Raw genomic sequence first — 20,558 nt, forward strand, 5'->3', positions numbered from 1 at the left:
CAGCCAACGAACGTTTTTCCTAACGTTCGCGAACTACTTGATTGGTGTCCGTCGTGTCCATTTGGTTTAACGTGAAGCGCACAAAACAGTGTAGCGAACGTTTTGTTTCCGCTCGGTCTGGCTGAACTCAGCCCTTGGGATAGCCGACATGTCGTTCGGCCCTGAACTGGCATGTGTATTCAAATTGACATGCATTGTCGGTTTGTTTTTATTACTTCGGTTCAAAGACTTTACAAAATTAAAATAGCAAGTTACATATCTTCCAGACATTGAATCGCCGTCACATTGCTGTCATACATGTCGAATGCATGCGTTAAAATTAATAACCTTGTTTATTAAAATTAGCAAACATCATAAGGCATACGCTGTATTCTGGTTAACACCGTTTCTCGTTACCGGTCGCGAGATCGCTATTATGCTAATTGAATATGTGGTATTATTATGTTTGAGGTGTCGAATAGATTATGTAACCGTTTGTTCACATCAGAAGATAGAAAATGAAATTACGGATCACAGCTCCATTGTTTTGTATACATGTTACAAATTAAGTCGACACGGTCCTGCAGTTAAGGCGCTTACCAGACATGCAGGCGCTTACTTGGCTGGCTAAGGGAGCACGGGCCGTGTCGGCTTATCGCTCTAGGGAAACCCCTGGCCACTACTAGAGTTTCGAGCATGTCTGTCCCGGGTCCGGTCTCTGGATAGCCAGTGGCCCGCCCCGGGACAGAAATACACCAGATGAACAGATTAAAATAAAAACTACACAAGCTAAGGAAACTTATAAGGAAACCAATAAAATAAAATAAAATAATAATGTAATAATAATAATTATTATTAAGCTATTTAATTATGTACACGAGGTTTTTATTTTAAAAGGTGTTACTAAAATACTGACTAAACAAAGAAACCATTGGCACTTTTAAAATGACTATTGTGATTCTGGAATCCAGTTCCACTTCGCCAAGTTTTCGACAGGTCCCCGTAAACAATTTTCCGATCGATTGATTCTTTACGGGTAGAAATCAGTTTTGGGCTTGAACCCGGATGCACGTTCTGGATGGCTTGGCGTCTTGTAACACCAGACATGCCTAAACGTATTCCACGGGCTAGCTGGGAGGACAAAGAACGTGTACGCTCGTTATTTACCAATTTTTCAAAAGAAGGCCGCGAGAACGTTTCTGAATAACAGGAGACATACAATGTGGCGTCAGATTTAAATATCTAATTATTGCTACTTTCCGAATCTACTGTCCACCCGTCAATGGAGACAGACAAAAAAACACCAAGTAATATAAGTGTTTGTCAGCTTCGAGATATATCGCAGTTCAGGTTCGATACAGAAACAGATACAGATACGGAGCGACTGGTGATAGATATTTAATTATTTTTTGTTGCTAGAAATTCCATCTCAACTGTTTAAACAAGAGAAACTGGTTACATTCGTTTGTTAAGAACAGTGGGCCAGCGCAGCCAAGATGCGTATCATTTTAGTGATCTTGTCACTATTAGTGGCGGGGAGCGCGAGATTCATAAATTTCGAGCCCGGGTTTGAATACCGCTATAAGTTCTCATCCAGCGCTGATGTTCATAATATGGGAAAATTCGACACAAAGGCTAAGGTAATGTGGTTTTAAATAATAAATAATAATAATAATAATAATAATAATAATAATAAACTATTATTATTATTATTATTATTATTATTCTATTATTATTATTATTATTATTATTATTAATATTGTTATTATTATTTAAATAAAATATTACTTTCTAGTCTTTTTTACATTTTTAATACCTTTTTATTTTGAATTTTGTATTTTTTTGCCTGTTTTTAAATGCTGTCTTTTAAATGTAACTAAATTTATTTTCACTTTTAAAATAAATAAATAAAATAACAAATAAATTAAATTAAATTAAATTAAATTAAATTTAATTTAATTTAATTTAATTAATTAATAAATATTTTTTTATTTTTTATTTGCTTGTTAAATAGATTTTCCTGAGTTTGTTGCCACTGTAAAATGTTTCTAATAAAGTTCTATAACGACTAAAATTACATATTAAATATAATTATTGCCTTGTTTATAATATCAGTGTCTGTATATTCAGTGTGTTTCTACCGGCCTAGGTGGTTTCATGATTAAGCCATCGAACGTAACGCTGGTAGGTACAGGGTTCGCAGTCCGGTACTGGCTCAGTTTTATTTTAAATAATTCGGAGACGTGAGATGTACAGGATGAAACTTTACTAGTGGGTCTAAGGAATTTCCACAGACATTTTTCAATAAAAATTCATCTTTATCCTTTAAAAAAAACCAGGGTTCAAATTCCTATGCTGTGTGTATGTTGAGGTGAGGGTTGGTGGGTACAATGTGGGTTTCGAGGATCGAAACATCCTGCTGCGAATTTTGTTCACTATATTAACCTATTAACCGGGAAGCTTGACCCGAAAAACCATAGAAAGTTCGTTCGCCAGAATTTAAACAATCCCTCCCCCCTCCCTGAATTTTACTCAAAACTTCAATTCTCAAAGAGAATGTTACACTCCTGCACCACGGTGAGGTTACAGCACACGCAGGGGCACAACTGGTCAAAGACCGTGGTATGTGCTTTCCTGTCTGTGGGAAAGTGCATATAAAAGATCCAATAGCCGATGATTATTAATAATTGTGATCTAGTGGTGTCATTAAATAAAACAAACTTTAACTTCTTCATGGTGATTTACGAATTTTTGAAAGAGTTAAGACCCTTGAACTTAGCAGATATGAAAATTTGTTTTCCACGTTTTTGTTTTCTCAATGTCTCAGGATACTGAACTAAAATGTTTGTATACCTTTATCACGTACTGTTAAAGATCAAATTAGACTTTCAATGGTGATTTATTCATTTTTCACAGAGAATTTATATTACAGTTGATACCAAATGTTTGACATCCAATAGCCGATGATTCATAAATCAATGTGCTCAAGTGGTGTCGTGAAACAAAACAAACTTTAACTTTTAACTGTTAAAACTATAATTGTGTTTGTATTTTGCATTAGCAATTGATGTTATAATATGTGTGAGGTGAGATTGTGAGTTTATTAAAACTGTAGATATGTTCGTATTTTGCTTTAGTAAATAGAGAATAATACATGAGTAGCTGTTAGATACCATTTATCTCACAACGAGTTGTTTTAAAATGTATCTAACGAGCTAAAGCGAGTTTGATATGTTTTAAACGAGTTGTGAGATAAATGGTATCTTAACGGACACGAATGTATTATTCTATTTCTTACATATCCTCAAAAACCAGGTTTTAAGCAAATTTTAACATCTTTATCGACTAAAAGATAGTTACAACCCTTTGCACTTGTAGCTGACTTACGCGTCACAGACACATGATTGCCAGGTTAACTATACGTCACAGTGTAATCGATTTCCACTGTGCTTAAAAAAAAAATATTATTGGAGTATGACATTGGTGATCTGGTCATCACCTAGGAACAGCCAGTCGTATGTATGTAAACAACTATGTGTTATAAAAAATAACGCATGGTGTTCTCACCAACGGGTGTGTAAGAAACGATGTTATAATACGGTGAGGTGAGCTTGCAGCTTTAACGTGGCTTCCCTTTGTAACGTTTCAGATCGGATACACGAACGTTGCCGAAACGCCCGATGGACAAGAAGTCTTCATTCGGATATACACATTGCTGATTGGTCCACATGACCAAATGAGTAAGTAGACGGCGGCACCAGATATAACTCACATTTTTTAGCTCAGAAGCAGATGCAGAAAATATTTTGCGGGGGGGGGGGGGGGGCTAACGGGAAAGGGTCACTTGGACCAGCTCGTCAAATGGGCATCCCAATGCATGGGCATTCGATGGGTTCGAAATCGCTTTTTTTTATAATTTAATATATCTGACATTGATATCTGACATTATTAGATTTACTCAACATAGAAATATATGCCCAATATCTCTGCAATCTATTTTGGAACCCCCTTTTCAAAATCCTATGTACGCCCATGCAATGAGGAAAATATCAAAAGAGGGAAAAAATAGTAACACTTGAATTAAAAAAACGTTAAGAGACGCCCCCCCCCCCCCCCCCCCCCACACACACACACCTCGGATTCGCTCTGGAACTGCACTACCGTACCGCCACCCTTCCCCTTGTTTTGACAGTAGGACGTAGTGATATATCTAACTATATTCCCCGACTGCAACTTTTCCCGATTTACAAAAGCACACGAGTTGATGAAGGTCAGAACGTGTGTTCAAGTCGGGCGTGCTTCACAACGTGCTCTGTTTAGCACGGTACGCCTACAGGGAGGGACGTAGCAAAGTATGAAAGCACTCGCTTGATGCGCGATCAGTTTGGGATCGATCCCCGTCGGCGGGCCCATTGGGCTATTTCTCGTTTCAGCCAGTGCACCACGACTGGTGTATCAAATGCGGTGGTATGTGCTATCCTGCCTGTGGGATGGTGCATATAAAAAATCCCTTGAAAAAATAGAGCGGGTTTTCTTTCTACGACTGTATGTCAAAATAACCAAATGTTTGACATCCAATAGCCAATGATTAATATATCAATGTGCTCTAGTGGTGTCGATAAACAAAACAAACTTAGTTACATTTATATCGAGCCCATAGGAACGACATGTTCTGACGCCTATAGCAACAATGTTGCGTTGCGTGACCGTAAAACGTAATATTCTTTTCTTTTCTGTTTAATCAAACGTTTCTTTTATTTCTCGAATATATTTAAATAAAACCGGCCTCGGTGGCGTCGTGGTTAGACCATCGGTCAACAGGCTGGTAGGTACTGGGTTCGGATCCGAGTCGAGGCATGGGATTTTTAATCCAGATACCGACTCCAAACCCTGAGTGAGTGCTCCGCAAGGTTCAATGGGTAGGTGTAAACCACTTGCACCGACCAGTGATCCATAACTGGTTCAACAAAGGCCATGGTTTGTGCTATCCTGCCTGTGGGAAGCGCAAATAAAAGATTCCTTGCTGGTAATCGGAAAGAGTAGCCCATGAAGTTGCGACAGCGGGTTTCCTCTCAAAATCTGTGTGGTCCTTAATCATATGACTGACGCTATATAACCGTAAATAAAATGTGTTGAGTGCGTCGTTAAATAAAACATTTCTTTCTTTCTTTACATTAAATAAACTCTTTCTTTTTTTTCTTCTTTCAGATGCACCAAATGCAGAATGGGATTTATCCAGATGGTATGTATGGGTGGGTTTTTTTTTTTTTTATGAAAGCGTATACATACTTGTAAAGTGTAACCTATAATAACAGTTAACTACAAAATTAGGCTATTATACGCTATAATGTAACAAAGAAAGGGTAAAACGAGGATAACCAGAAACACATCGGATGGACGAAAATGGATATTCTAAACAATAAAATGTCATTAATTCCCATAGGTCTACGGGTTTCCATTTGTGTAGGGGGTGGGAGGTGGCAGGCTGGGCTTTACCCGAATTAAAAGAAAATACCCGAATCTGCAAAAAATAATTTAATCATATTAACATTGCTACCAAACAGCTATATAGGGTTGCAAACGAATCACTACGCATTTTTACATGGATTACAACAAATTCTGAGGGTAGAATGATGGAAATCCATAGTAAATAGGTCTCGGGTTAGCATATTTTGCCCGAATATATGTATCATGTTTGCCCGAATTTGAGGTTGTGCTCTAGCACTTTGGGGGGGGGGGGGGGGGGGGGGGGGGTGTGTGTTGATCCCTTGCCCCCCCCCCCCCCCGTCTCGTACACTTATGTTAATTTCTCATTAAAATTTTTTTTTTTTTAAAAACCCGACAAAAAACTTCGGCTCTAATAGTGATAAATACGTCGTAGTGTTCAAAACGTAACGTTTACGAGTATAAATATTACATTAATTAGTAACCTAGTAAAAGCTCGTATTCTGATTAAATTAACATCACAGAAAAAAGTTGGCTCATACGATATGTGGATTCCCATATTAAAATGTTTAATTTCAACATTAACATAGGCGTTGGAAGCTGGGGTACTAGGGTGGGTGGGAATGGAAGTGAGAAGCACTGGCCCCCGTCGGCTCTGAACACGAAGCGACCAGAACGTGCGTTGCCCTCCCCCTCCCCCCCCCCCCCCACACTGAAATGTGAATTAATTACTCTCCCAGTTGCTGACAAAAGGAATATTTCTAAGTCGAGCTAGATACATGATTAATTGTAATATCACTTAGTTACGTTTGTATTGCTTCTGTTATCCCCAACCACTTTTATTTATTTATTTTATTTCATTTTATTTTATTTTATTTATTCGTTCTTTCATTCATTTATTTATATTTATTTATTTATTTTATTTGTTTATTTTATTTATTATTATTTACTCATCAGGCCCGTAGAAATTATATCTGGAGTGAGGTGGGAGGCACAATCTTTAGTGAAGGGGCTCAAGTTTCTACAGGGGGCACACGCCACTATTTTTATCTATATTGATCTAGAGGACATACATTTTCGCCCTCAAGTGTGTGTGTGTGTGTGTGTGTGTGTGTGTGTGTGTGTGTGTGTGTGTGTGTGTGCGTGTTCGCGTGTGTGTGTGTGTGTGTGTGGAGGGGGGAGTTGTGTGCTCCCTTCCCCCGGTACCTACGGGCCTGCTTATTGAGTTGGCCAAACACAATGAGCATCCTAACTCAAACCGTCCAAAATGTCTACGTCACAGATGTTGGTCTAATACGCGGATAAAGGCTTTCAAGTATGAACTTGATGGCTGTAGGCTGTGCTAATGATGGAAGGAAATGGCAATGTTTTATTTAACGACGACACTCAACAAATTGTATTTACGGTTATATGGCGTCAAACATATGGTTAAGGACCACACAAATATTGAGAGAGGAAACCCGCTGTCGCCACTTTATGGGCTACTCTTTTTGATTAGCAGCAAGGGATCTTTTATATGCACCATCCCACAGACAGGATAGCACATACCACGGTCTTTGTTACACCAGTTGTGGTGTGCTAATGTGTGCCACACGTGGAGCAGGATATGCTCACCTCTCGCGAACATCTGATATCACTGTTTTTGCAGTGATTCACGAATGCATGCCATCACAACTGTATACAGTCTATTGAGCTCTATCCTATGTAAATTATAATCAGTTTTCTAAGCTAGTCCTGGAAGTGGCAGTCCTCTTACAGGCGGTGCAGTAGGGTGTAACATAGTGTTACGGATTTCCAAGGGGAGTGGCGATCCTCCTAAGGACGAGAACTTGATAGTGGATAATGGAAGCAATCACGACTTTGTCTAAAACATCCTTTAACTTCGCCTTGAGCAGAGATACGATTTTGATCACGGAATACTGGGCTTTTTTTTTTATTAAGATATCACGAATATACTTTTGTGCTGAATATTCAGTGGCGGATCCAGAAAATCCATTTAGGGAAGGGACAGTGACATGAGGTGGAATGCCAAGGGAACTTTGCGGGAGTTTTGGAGGGGGATCGTAAAATTAAAAAAAATTAAAAATTAATATGTAATAAAATTATATAATATTACCCTTTCCCCCCCCCTCCCCACCCCCCCCCCCACCCCAGATCCGCCTCTGATAATTAAACGTATTTCCTTATTTCGTTGTTATTCAGCAAAACGTTAAGTCCGTCAAAGACATAGTATGATTAGATGTTTGCGTGTGTTAAAATTAAGGTTGTCACATCCTTACAACTACTCCAAAATATTGAGTGGAAGTGTTTAAAAATAACTGGGCCATTCCTTGAGACGATTTTAACACTTATATTAAAATTAAAATTATACTGGGTATTTGGTACGCAAATTATTTTCTTTATGAATTAATGCAATTAGCTAATATACACCAACAGTCAACATCAAAGCGAACGTTTCTTCTTCTTTTCGTTCACTCGACGACTACACGTTGATACTGTTCTCTGTAGATCACGTTTAGTACTGTACAGCTTCTTCTGAGGTGTTTGTTGTAGTTGTCCAGGCAGTGTCCCTCAGCTGTTATAGATTATTGCAGTCTTGAATGACATGTTCGATCGTCTGTTCTGATTCTCCACAGGAGCACATAGAAGAGGTTGCTAGTCGGAACCTCCTAACCTAAGCCCAGGACAGGCGTGCGCCACAACAGCTTGTTCTGAATGTGCACGTAAAATCCTATGACATTATGCATGCGCTGGTTCAGACTGTTGTGCCCGGTTCTTAGTCGGAACATGATCAAAAGCGAACGTTTTAGTTCGCACATTAGGCCATTCTCTATGACGTGTGTAGGACTGACCACGTGACTACAGGGTAGCTTTTTATTGGTTAATGAAAATGCCAATCTTTGTATCAGCGTGCAACCCGTGGACCTCTACGAGAATACAATTCCAGATATGCATATACTTAGCTCCAAATTATGTATATATCGTTATAATTAGTGTATACACGTATGTGAGACATTTGTTTTAGGCATCATAATAGTGCAAGGTTAATTGCCAAGGCTTCCAATCGTTCCAGCATTCAGTTCATTCAGGCTAAGCATTAATTAGATTTAGGGTTAGGGTTAGTGATAGTAAATGTATTAGCATGCTTGCTGGAACGTTCGGAAGTATTTCTGGTTAATTTATCAGAAATAGCACCGTGACCCTCACTTCTTTGTGGCATGGCTGGCAACGTACTAAAATGTACTGGACGTCACTGAAAACGCACCACCCAGTTTTTTCATTTGTTGTTGCATTTTCGCAATGTGTTTGGTTGCTATAAAACATACCATAACGTTAACCCTTATATACAATTTGGGAGTTATTTATTACGTACTAGAAAATACCCAGTTATACAGACTCGGTTAAAGGTTTTATTGTGTTTTCCTTTAGGCTTTATCCTTTTTACAACTACAAATCTGGGACGTAATTCACAAAGCTCTCTTAGACTCTGCACTGCGATAGTGCAAAGTTGCGAGAGGTTAGTGAATTAGGTCCCTGACCTGTGTGTTTATAGTAGAGTTTAGCAGTGGCGGATCCAGAAAATCTATCAAGGGGACGGGGCCCCAATGACATGAGGCCATGGGCGTATGGGGACTCTTTGATTTAGGGGGGCTGGAGGGGTTGATTTGCCCGAAATTTTACCCAGATAAAAACTCCCCGAATTTTCCCCACTGTTCTGTCCGAATTTGGGGGGACAATTGTCCCCCCTGCCCCCCCCCCCCGGGTCGTACGCCCATGCATGAGGCAGAATGCCAAGAGAACTTTGGGGGAGGTCAGAGCTAAAAATTCGGCTTTTTTTCACGAGAATCCATGTAGATTCCCATGGAAGCAGTCCACAGGAATCCTCCAATTCTAAACATTTTCAGAGAACTTTATCAACACTGTTGGTATATAGACTTATGTGTCGTATGCTACTAACTGTATATGGATTAGTGTATATAAACCAAATCCCTACTATTGACTGGAAAGAATAACCAATTTGTTAGTAACAGTGTATCCAAGTTCAAAACAAAAAACACAAACGAACACATTTTTTTTTTCACTACCAGTTTGTTTAGTTGTTGCTTCCAATTTCTCTTTGCAGTCAAGTTTTTTTTAGGTGTGTTACCAGCCCCAAGTTCTGCCAGCAAACGTTTGGCTAACGGTCGCAAACTAATTGATTGGTTCCCAACTTGTCCATTTGGTTTACTGTGAAGTGCATAAATCAGTCTAGCGGTTTTTCAGCTCGGTCTGGCTGAACGCAGGCCAGGTTACTTTTCAGATTGCTTATTCATAAACACAGCATGGGATACTTTTGCCGATGTATTTGCACATTGGTTCAATGTTTGTATGGATATTATTGAAGTACATTTCCGCTACCAACAAAAAGATTTATTGATTAAAAAGAGCAGGACTAGACATGTTTGATGTATTACTAAAAGTGGCACTACTGTCTATTGTTATTATGTAAGAACTGAACAAACATGTTCCTTTCGGTTCTCTTCATTGGCAATTTGGTTCATATAAATGGACCAACCACCTCTTGACTCCAGGCCAGACTATTCTCAATAAACCTCTCCGCACGGATTCAAATGTATGCTACACTTTTCAAGCCAGTTTAAACTGAAGCTTGATAACCAGACTATTTTTTATTTAATTTTTTTTAAATTCTGTAACATTTTACTCACTGATTATTCAATTTAATAAATTTGCTGACACCCAATAGCCGATGTGTATTTTTGTGCTGGGGTGTCGTTAAACATTCATTCATTCATTCATCTTAATAAATTTGTCGAAATATTTCACGCGAATACAAATAGATTTAGATGTCTTATGATTGCGTGAATCCTGGAGCAAGACGGATTCGGAGATTCACGCAAATTTTTAGCCCTGGAGGTTTGGAGAGGGGATGAAAATTAATATATAATAAACTTATAACTGTTGCAAAATTTAGTGGGGCCCCTACCCCTGGGCCTGCCTAGATCTACCTCTGTTTAGTATAATTAATTATTACCCTCAAACATTCACTTTTTGTGAGCTGGTTAAACATCCACAAAATTATTATTACTGTCATTAACAAAAACAATGTACAGTTAGTGTAATGATATTAATTTGTATCAAAACAGGATTATCATGTAGCCACCACTGTACAGTATTTCTCGTTCCAGCCAGTGTACCACGACTGGCATATCAAGGCTGTGATATTTACTACCCTGTCTGTGGGATGGTGCATATAAAAGATCCCTTGCTGCTAATCAAAAAGAGTAGCCCATGAAGTGGTGACCGCAGGTTTCCTCTCTCAATATCTGTGTGGTCCTTAACCATATGTCTGACACAATATAACTGTAAATAAAATGTGTTGAGTGCGTCATTAACTAAAACATTTCTTTCTTTCTTTCCATCACTGTACAGAAGTTTGATATCTTTTGCCCTGTTGGTAGGCTTTCCTTTTGGATCAGCCCATGATGAACCAATCGTTAATCTTCATGCAGGTGTCACCCCTGCTCTTATGCATCCACCCTCAGATAACTATACTTAATGAATGATAGTTAATCTATTTGATTTAGATAATTATCTAGTCTGTGACTAGTGAAATTTTAAAGTTGAAGGGGTGGGGTGATCGTAAATGTATTGAAGAAATTGACTTAGCAGGCCTTGCGATTTCATGGTAATGTTTGTTTCTGGTACCTTGTCCAGGGCCGGATTTAGACCTGGGGGGTGCAGGGGCAGGGACCCAGGGCACTTCAGGTTCGGGTGCCCTCAACATAGAAATTAAATTACATTAAAAAAAAAAAAAATGAACTAATTTTATAATTATTACTTTTTTTTTTATAAAGGAAGTCCTTAGTGGGGGTGGGGGGGCTGTGACAGAGGGCCCAATGCAGTTGCCCCCTTATAAATCCAGCACTGACCGTGTCGGTAAAATCACGGAACCAAAATTTAATTTCCTATGATTATTATAAAAATTTATATCAAGTACAACTATTCAACTAAAATAATATAAACAGTTCCCATGATTACAGGCACGGAACCGAAAAAGTCTTTCCCATGAAGTTTGAAATCCTATGGCCTGTTCAGCATGGAGGGGTTTTGACCCCAAAAACTGATCCCATACACATGCACCTGATCATTCATGCTTAGATCCAGCATTTTTTGGTAGGGGATGGGTTTCCAAAACTATTAATATATGAGATCAAATTTTTAAAAAAGGTTTGTGCATACATATTTATAAGCACTTTAATATGAGTATAAACAAAAAAATTAGAAGCTTTGGGATGGGAGTCAAAACCACCTGGATTCACACTTGTCATGATCTACAGACTACAGTCCTGCCTACATAAACATTCACTCCCATGCACATAATCCTGTATCCACCTCTGTACATAGTTTGATGTTCTTTATTCTGTCTGCAGGTTTTCCTTCTGTAGCTGCCTCTGTATCCTGTCTGCAGGTTTTTCTTCTGTAGCTGCCTCTGTATCCTGTCTGCAGGTTTTTCTTCTGTAGCTGCCTGTATCCTGTCTGCAGGTTTTCCTTCTGTAGCTGCCTCTGTACACACTTTGATATCTTTTATCCTGTCTGCAGGTTTTCCTTCTGTAGCTGTCTCTGTACACACTTTGATATCTTTTATCCTGTCTGCAGGTTTTCCTTCTGTAGCTGTCTCTGTACAAAGATTGATATCTTTTATCCTGTCTGCAAGTTTTCCTTCTGTAGCTGTCTCTGTACACACTTTGATATCTTTTATCCTGTCTGCAGGTTTTCCTTCTGTAGCTGTCTCTGTACAAAGATTGATATCTTTTATCCTGTCTGCAGGTTTTCCTTCTGTAGCTGTCTCTGTACACACTTTGATATCTTTTATCCTGTCTGCAGGTTTTCCTTCTGTAGCTGTCTCTGTACAAAGATAGATATCTTTTATCCTGTCTGCAGGTTTTCCTTCTATAGCTGTCTCTGTACAAAGATTGATATCTTTTATCCTGTCTGCAGGTTTTCCTTCTGTAGCTGTCTGTACAAAGATTGATATCTTTTATCCTGTCTGCAGGTTTTCCTTCTGTAGCTGTCTCTGTACACACTTTGATATCTTTTATCCTGTCTGCAGGTTTTCCTTCTGTAGCTGTCTCTGTACAAAGATTGATATCTTTTATCCTGTCTGCAGGTTTTCCTTCTGTAGCTGTCTCTGTACAAAGATAGATATCTTTTATCCTGTCTGCAGGTTTTCCTTCTATAGCTGTCTCTGTACAAAGATTGATATCTTTTATCCTGTCTGCAGGTTTTCCTTCTGTAGCTGTCTGTACAAAGATTGATATCTTTTATCCTGTCTGCAGGTTTTCCTTCTGTAGCTGTCTCTGTACACACTTTGATATCTTTTATCCTGTCTGCAGGTTTTCCTTCTGTAGCTGTCTCTGTACAAAGATTGATATCTTTTATCCTGTCTGCAGGTTTTCCTTCTGTAGCTGTCTCTGTACAAAGATTGATATCTTTTATCCTGTCTGCAGGTTTTCCTTCTGTAGCTGTCTCTGTACAAAGATTGATATCTTTTATCCTGTCTGCAGGTTTTCCTTCTGTAGCTGTCTCTGTACAAAGATTGATATCTTTTATCCTGTCTGCAGGTTTTCCTTCTGTAGCTGTCTCTGTACAAAGATTGATATCTTTTATCCTGTCTGCAGGTTTTCCTTCTGTAGCTCTGGGGACAGGACGTAGCCCAGTGGTAAAGTGCTCGTTTGATGCATGGTCAGTTTAGGATCAATCCCCGTCGGTGGGCCCATTGGGCTATTTCTCGTTCCGGCCAGTGCTCCATAACTGGTGTAACAAAGGCCGTGGCATGTACTATCCTGTCTGTGGGATGGTGCATATAAAAGATCCCTTGCTGTCAATCGAAAAGAGTAGCCCATGAAATGACGACAGCGGGTTTCCTCTCTCGATATCTGTGTGGTCCTTAACATTATGTCTGATGCCATATAACCATAAATAAAATGTGTTGAGTGCATCGTTAAATAAAACATTCCTTTCTTTACATTTTCTTCCATTAGCAGCAAGGGATCTTGTTTGTACACTTTCCATGTTTGACATCCAATAGCCGATGATTAATAAATCAATGTGCTCTAGTGGTGTCATTTAAAAAAAAAAGAGAAAAAAGTCTTTTAATAAAAAAAATTTTTTTTTTATTTAAAACTTCCATTGATCTTCAGGTTGCTTTGATTTTGCTCATGGTGAAGACTGGTCAGGTTATATACTGTAGTAAGACTTTCTACAACAAGTGAGCGGGACGTAGCCCACTGGTAAAGTGCTCGCTTGATGCATGGTTAGTCTAGGCTCGATCCCCGTCAGTGGATCCATTGGGCTATTTCTCGTTCCAACCAGGCTCCGCAACTGACATAACAAAGGCCATGGTATGTACTATCCTGTCTATAGGATGGTGCATATAAAAGATCCCTTGCTGCTAATCGAAAAGAGTAGTCCATGAAGTGTTGATAGCGGGTTTCCTCTCTCTATATCTGTGTGGTCCTTAACCATATGTCTGACGCCATATAACCGTAAATAAAATGTGTTGAGTGCATTGTTAAACAAAACATTTCTTTCTTTAATTCTGTACAAACTTAGATATCTTTTATCCTGTCTGCAGGTTTTCCTTGTAGCTTCCTCTGTACAAAGATTGATATATTTTTATCCAGTCTGCATGTTTTCCTTCTGTAGCTGCCTCTGTACAAAGATTGATATATTTTTATCCTGTCTGCAGGTTTTCCTTGTAGCTGTCTCTGTACAAACTTAGATATCTTTTATCCTGTCAGCAGGTTTTCCTTCTGTAGCTGCCTCTGTACAAAGATTGATATCTTTTATCCTGTCAGCAGGTTTTCCTTCTATAGCTGCCTCTGTACAAAGATTGATATCTTTTATCCTGTCTGCAGGTTTTCCTTGTAGCTGTTTCTGTACAAAGATTGATATATTTTTATCCAGTCTGCATGTTTTCCTTCTGTAGCTGCCTCTGTACAAAGATTGATATATTTTTATCCTGTCTGCAGGTTTTCCTTGTAGCTGTCTCTGTACAAACTTAGATATCTTTTATCCTGTCAGCAGGTTTTCCTTCTGTAGCTGCCTCTGTACAAAGATTGATATCTTTTATCCTGTCAGCAGGTTTTCCTTCTATAGCTGCCTCTGTACAAAGATTGATATCTTTTATCCTGTCTGCAGGTTTTCCTTGTAGCTGTTTCTGTACAAAGATTGATATATTTTTATCCTGTCTGCAGGTTTTCCTTGTAGCTGTCTCTGTACAAAGATTGATATATTTTTATCCTGTCTGCAGGTTTTCCTTGTAGCTGTCTCTGTACAAATATTGATATATTTTTATCCTGTCTGCTGGTTTTCCTTGTAGCTGTCTCTGTACAAAGATTGATATATTTTTATCCTGTCAGCAGGTTTTCCTTGTAGCTGTCTCTGTACAAAGATTGATATATTTTTATCCTGTCTGCAGGTTTTCCTTGTAGCTGTCTCTGTACAAAGATTGATATATTTTTATCCTGTCTGCAGGTTTTCCTTGTAGCTGTCGCTGTACAAATATTGATATATTTTTATCCTGTCTGCAGGTTTTCCTTGTAGCTGTCTCTGTACAAAGATTGATATATTTTTATCCTGTCAGCAGGTTTTCCTTGTAGCTGTCTCTGTACAAAGATTGATATATTTTTATCCTGTCTGCAGGTTTTCCTTGTAGCTGTCTCTGTACAAAGATTGATATATTTTTATCCTGTCTGTAGGTTTTCCTTCTGGATCAGCCCACACGGTGAGATTCAGCATGTGTACCATCCTCCAGGAGAAGAGGCAGAGATCCTGGCCATCAAGAAAGGGATGGCGGCTCTGTTTGCATCACGCCTACACCATGATAAGGTAATCATAGGGGTTACACTATTTGTTGTGTCATTACATGTACTGGAGTTGTTGTAGCAGCTCAATATACATGTAGTCTACACTGTGATGAGATACGTGTAATCCTCAGGAGTAAAACTTAATTAGAAAATCTTGGGCCCGGCCATGCTTGTAAAATTTTACTCCAGGATATTTTAAGTCCAGGATTTTGAACTCTTTAACAAAGTTCTGAAAAGGGCAATTTGTGTTTGTCGAAAAAGCAAATGAGCCAGGCTCCCAAAGGGATGTGTGTATACCTTTAGATCATGTAGAAAACTTTGCAGATTATATTTCATTTTCATGGGTATTCGGGGCTTGCACTGTTGGTAGTCAAGTTAACCATATCTGCTAATTTTTGACGCCAGTTGTTGCTCTTGATATGAAAATATATTAGGCCTTGGAAGGGTCCTGTAAATGGTTTAGCAGTACTCTCAGAATGTTTATTATTATTATTATTATTGTTATTGTTATTGTTATTATTATTGACAGAGTTGGATGAAAGAGACCGAAGATGGTTGGCAGTATCATGTACAAGAAGTGGGTCATGAAGGTACGTTTAATATTCATACCTAAGAGCTCATAGTCGGTGACAGGTACGTTTAATATTCATACCTAAGAGCTCATAGTCGGTGACAGGTATGTTTAATATACATACCTAAGAGCTTATAATCGGTGACGGGTGTAGTAATAGAGATAGAAATTACATGAACTAGACATTCACAACAGCTAAGAGCCTTAATTGTGTTACCTTTTGTTCAGATAATTGAGATTTTAATTTCTTTGCAGATGTTCTTACCATATGTACCTAACTGCTCATAATTTTTGGGTCTGCTGTAGTATAAACATGACATTTTGATTCAATAAAAAACCCTAATTAATTATTTTCTATTTGTATTGAAAGTTAGAACTTTTGATGAAGGTTTTTACTTAGCAATTCTGATGGCTACCCAAGAGCTGCCATTAATGTATTAATGGATGTGAATAACTACATGTACTTACATTTAATAGTATAGCATTTATTTTGATCAATTAATTGCTTTTAACTTTTTTGTCAATAAATTTTTAAAAAATTTAAATTTACACAATGAAGGCAGGTCTAGCGTATTAGTTAAACATGATTATTTGATTTTGTTTTGTAATCTATCATAATTTAATTTAAGTAAGGTACAGTAAGTAATGTAAAATGTTAATTTTTGGGAAAGATTTCTGCCTGATATGCCCCCCCCCCCCCCTCCCACCAGCCATTATATTTATACATGTATAAAGAGGGAACCTCACCCTAAAAATTAATGCTAAAATGGACTAACCCTAAATCCAAAACTAACCCTAACTCTAACAATAGGGGGTATCAGATGGATATTTTTACCATTTTTTCTTTTAAAATTAACATAAAAAAATGAATTATTATTTTAAAATTAATATTATGTTATGTAATGAAATTACATGTTGTAGGTTGAATATATTTATACAGTGGCCTCTGTATAAATTGATCTCGTTCCAACCAGTGCACCACAACTGGACAAAGGCCGTGGTATGTGCTGTTCTGTCTGTGGAAGATCCCTTGCTGCATTAGGAAAAATGTTGCGGGTTTCCTCAGATGATTACGAGTCAGAATTACCAAATGTTTGACATCCAATAGCCAATGATTAATTAATCAATGTGCTCCAGTGGTGTCGTTAAACAAAAACAAACTTTAACTGTATAAATTGAATTCAGTGAAGACTAATGAAATCTGCTATAGATACATGTATATAGAGAAGAAGGAAAATGGTTTATTTAACGACACACTCAACACATTTTATTTAAGGTTATATGGCGTCAGACATATGGTTAAGGACCACACAGATTTTGAGGGAGGAAACCCACTGTTGCCACTTCATGGGCTACTCTTTTTGATTAGCAGCAAGGGATCTTTTATATGCACCATCCCACAGACAGGATAGCACATACCACAGCCTTTGATGTACAAGTCGTGGTGCACTGGCTGGAGTGAGAAATAGCCTAATGGGCCCACTGACGGGGATCGATCCCAAATCGACTGCACATCAAGTGAGCACTTTACCACTGGGCTATGTCTCGCCCCCCTGTATTTAGATGGCATTTTCTTGGTTTCTCTCCAATTCAATCAATTGGATATCAGCATTTCGATCATCTTAATCATGAAGACACACCTAAAAAGCCGTCTTAATAACAATTCACGTGACCAAAATTACTTTGACACAATTGGCCAGACATCATCGCCAAGAGCTGTACGAATGACGTCAAAGCAACTGGTGCGAACACGCAATGACGACTGCCCCGCCCATATCAAGTAATGAACTTGTGAAATGCCATCTAAATCAGTTAGAAGGCTTAAGACGTTTCTTCAGAAATAAGAACGGGCTTCGCTTCGCCCCTTCTTACATGTGTGTTTCTGAAGAAACGTCTTAATGCCTTTTAACCTATACATAGAAAGTGCTGGTTTAGACAAGTGCAAGTTTGGAATGATTCCACTAGTTTTTTTCTTCTGTTTTTTGTTTTGTTTTTGCGTATCTAGGACTTCACAATTCTACATACACTGTCAAGTCGCATGCTCAAGGGAAAGTGTTCACCAAGGTTCGACATGGTCATCCAGTTAAGCATGCTGAAGGAGATTACACCAAGGTACCATCAGTTGTCTCCCTTAGTTCCCTCCCAAATTCCATCATAAATTTTTTTTTTCCTCATTTCAATTCAAACTTCAGTTGCTTCTCCTAATTTCCTCCCATAAATGATTCCATCAAAATAACTTCATCTCCCCATTGTCATATATATTGACTTCAGTTGTCTCCCCTAGTTTCCTTCCATATTCAGGCGTAAGAATTTTTTTTACCTTCCTAATTTGAAATATTTTAACCTCATGCAGTTGCCTCCCCTACTTCCTCCCCCCCCCCCCCCCCATATTACACTAAAATATCTACTGTTCTCGGTGGTGTCGTGGTTACGCCATCAGACATACGGCTGGTAGCTAGGTACAGGGTTCGCAGCCTGGTCCTGGCTCTCACCCAGAGTGAGTTTTAACGACTCAGTGGGTAGGTGTAAGACCACTATATACACCCTCTTCTCTCTCACTAACCACTGACTAACTAACAACTAACATACTGTTCTGGACAGACAGCCCAGATAGCTGAGGTGTGTGCCCAGGACAGCATGCTTGAACCGTAATTGGACATAAGCATGAAAATAAGTTAAAATGAAAAATAAAATATCTTTTATTTCCCTTATTTCAGGCAGATGAGTGGTGTTAATTAAGTTTGTTTATCTTGTATCAATGTGGTTATTGTCTTGTATTATTGTTTTAGTGTTTGTCTTATATACTCCAGTGTTTTCCCTAGCTTGTTTTAGCACGGTGCAGCACCATGCCTCAGTAGTCTAGCACCATCTTGCCTTAATCAGCACCATGCTGCCCTGAGATTAAACAAGCCTTTTTCAATAATTAATTCTAAACTTGCCTTTATAAAACACCCAAAAAGGTATTATTAATTAATAAAATATGCATTTTATATCTTTTGCCATTCATTTATTAAAGCAAGCACATAAATTACATTAATGTTTATTTCAATTAATTTTTTGTGTATTTTTAATGGAAAACAAGTGCCCCGAAAATGGTGAAAATGCCCCAAAAGTGTTTGGTCTACCATGCCTTGCCAAATTTCTAGGGAAATCACTATACTCAACAATGAAAGTTTAGCTAATGTTAAAAGAAATGGCATAACATTTATAAATTAACCTATTTTTATTAATTAGTATTTACATCTGAAATGTTTACCATTTACAAACAACATAAAGTCATCAACCTTTGCCTTAACACAACAGGAAGACCTGGTTTTCTTTTAAGTATATTCAACTATGGTAAATTTAGACGTCGTAAACGATATTTGCTAAACTTTCATTGTTGAGTATACTTTTACTTAGAAACTGTGTTTGTCTTTCAGACTCTACACTTTGACAATGAGCTGGGTAACATACACACGGTGCATATCAACGAGTCATTCCGGACAATGCATAAGACAGACTCAGAGTAAGTGAAACTGGACTAATTATTTAATGTGTTGTTAAACATCCACACAGTGTACATCAACGAGTCATTCCAGGCAATGCATAAGGCAGACTCAGAGTAAGGGGCCATTCAAATATTACATAACACTCAAGGGGGTGGGTGTAGGTCCAAACATTATGGTGTTACAGGAGGTGGGTGGGTGTATATAACAGCATTACGTAATGCTCTTTTTTTATTATAACTAATTAAAAATAATAAATTCTTAAATGCTGTCATGGCGACAATGTTTCACGTAGACCTAGGTACATTGTAGTTAGTGCTAGACTGTTATAAATAGAGTTGAAATCAGTGTCTGCGCTTTCCCAAATTGGAAAACAGTATGCTAAAATTACATTACACCCATCGCATCACTTGTTTGTGAATGGGGGATGGGTGTCTCCAAACGTTACGCAATATTTTGGGGGTGTATGGTCTAGCGTTACGGAGTGTTACATGGGGGAGGGAGGGTGTCTAATTTTGACAAAAATGTAATTATGTAATATTTGAACGGCCCCCTAAGTGAAACTGGGCTAATTGTTAACACTGCATTACAGAAGATGGAGCATTTTAAAGACAAAAGAAAATGAAATATGTGTATTTCTAACTATATTTGTTGTTCTATAATAGTAATAAGAATTGTGGTTTAGTCGTAGATTTACGTTTACGTACAAAACTAGGCTTACGATGTTTTGTAAAATTGGGCCCAGAATGGCATATCTTGGGATTTAAAATTAGACGCCCACTCCACAGAATGATCTTAGGGCTATAAGTAGAAAACATTTTGTTTTTGTTAAATTTTTATTAGCAACATTTCTGGTCAATTGAAAATTGGTTAACAACTACTGTTTAGTTTTTTAAAATTGTGTAGCAGTCTCTAAAACATGTAAAGCAAATTATGACGCAATACTGAACAAAATGTTCCCTGATATGCAGTTCTCATAACTGTTAAAACATAATCCTGACTCAGTTCTGCAATATATATATATATTTATCCAGCAATTACTGTATACATTGGCAAGATATGATGACAAGATAAATCTCTATATTTTCGATCACTGACCAAAAATATAGGTCACATGACATAAGCCCGACTCGACTCGAGTATTCCAGAATAGATTTTCAATAAACATACTCTTTAAATTATTTATTTAGTACAGTAAATGCAAAT

The 20,558-nt window shown here is 38.0% G+C and overlaps 1 protein-coding gene across 1 annotated transcript in view; it reads left to right on the forward strand.

The window, feature by feature from the left end:
• The window catches only part of LOC121390363, a 310,647-nt gene that overhangs the window by 3,797 nt on the left and 286,292 nt on the right, over positions 1-20,558 (forward strand). Inside the window, exons 2-8 of the mRNA XM_041522159.1 lie at positions 1,458-1,546; positions 3,629-3,719; positions 5,188-5,221; positions 15,186-15,315; positions 15,823-15,883; positions 17,870-17,976; positions 19,287-19,372. Of these exons, the coding sequence (XP_041378093.1) occupies positions 1,458-1,546; positions 3,629-3,719; positions 5,188-5,221; positions 15,186-15,315; positions 15,823-15,883; positions 17,870-17,976; positions 19,287-19,372 (598 nt within the window). The remainder of the gene's footprint in view (positions 1-1,457; positions 1,547-3,628; positions 3,720-5,187; positions 5,222-15,185; positions 15,316-15,822; positions 15,884-17,869; positions 17,977-19,286; positions 19,373-20,558) is intronic.

Source organism: Gigantopelta aegis, chromosome 15 (assembly GCF_016097555.1).
Source record: "Gigantopelta aegis isolate Gae_Host chromosome 15, Gae_host_genome, whole genome shotgun sequence".
NCBI classification, from domain to species: domain Eukaryota; kingdom Metazoa; phylum Mollusca; class Gastropoda; order Neomphalida; family Peltospiridae; genus Gigantopelta; species Gigantopelta aegis.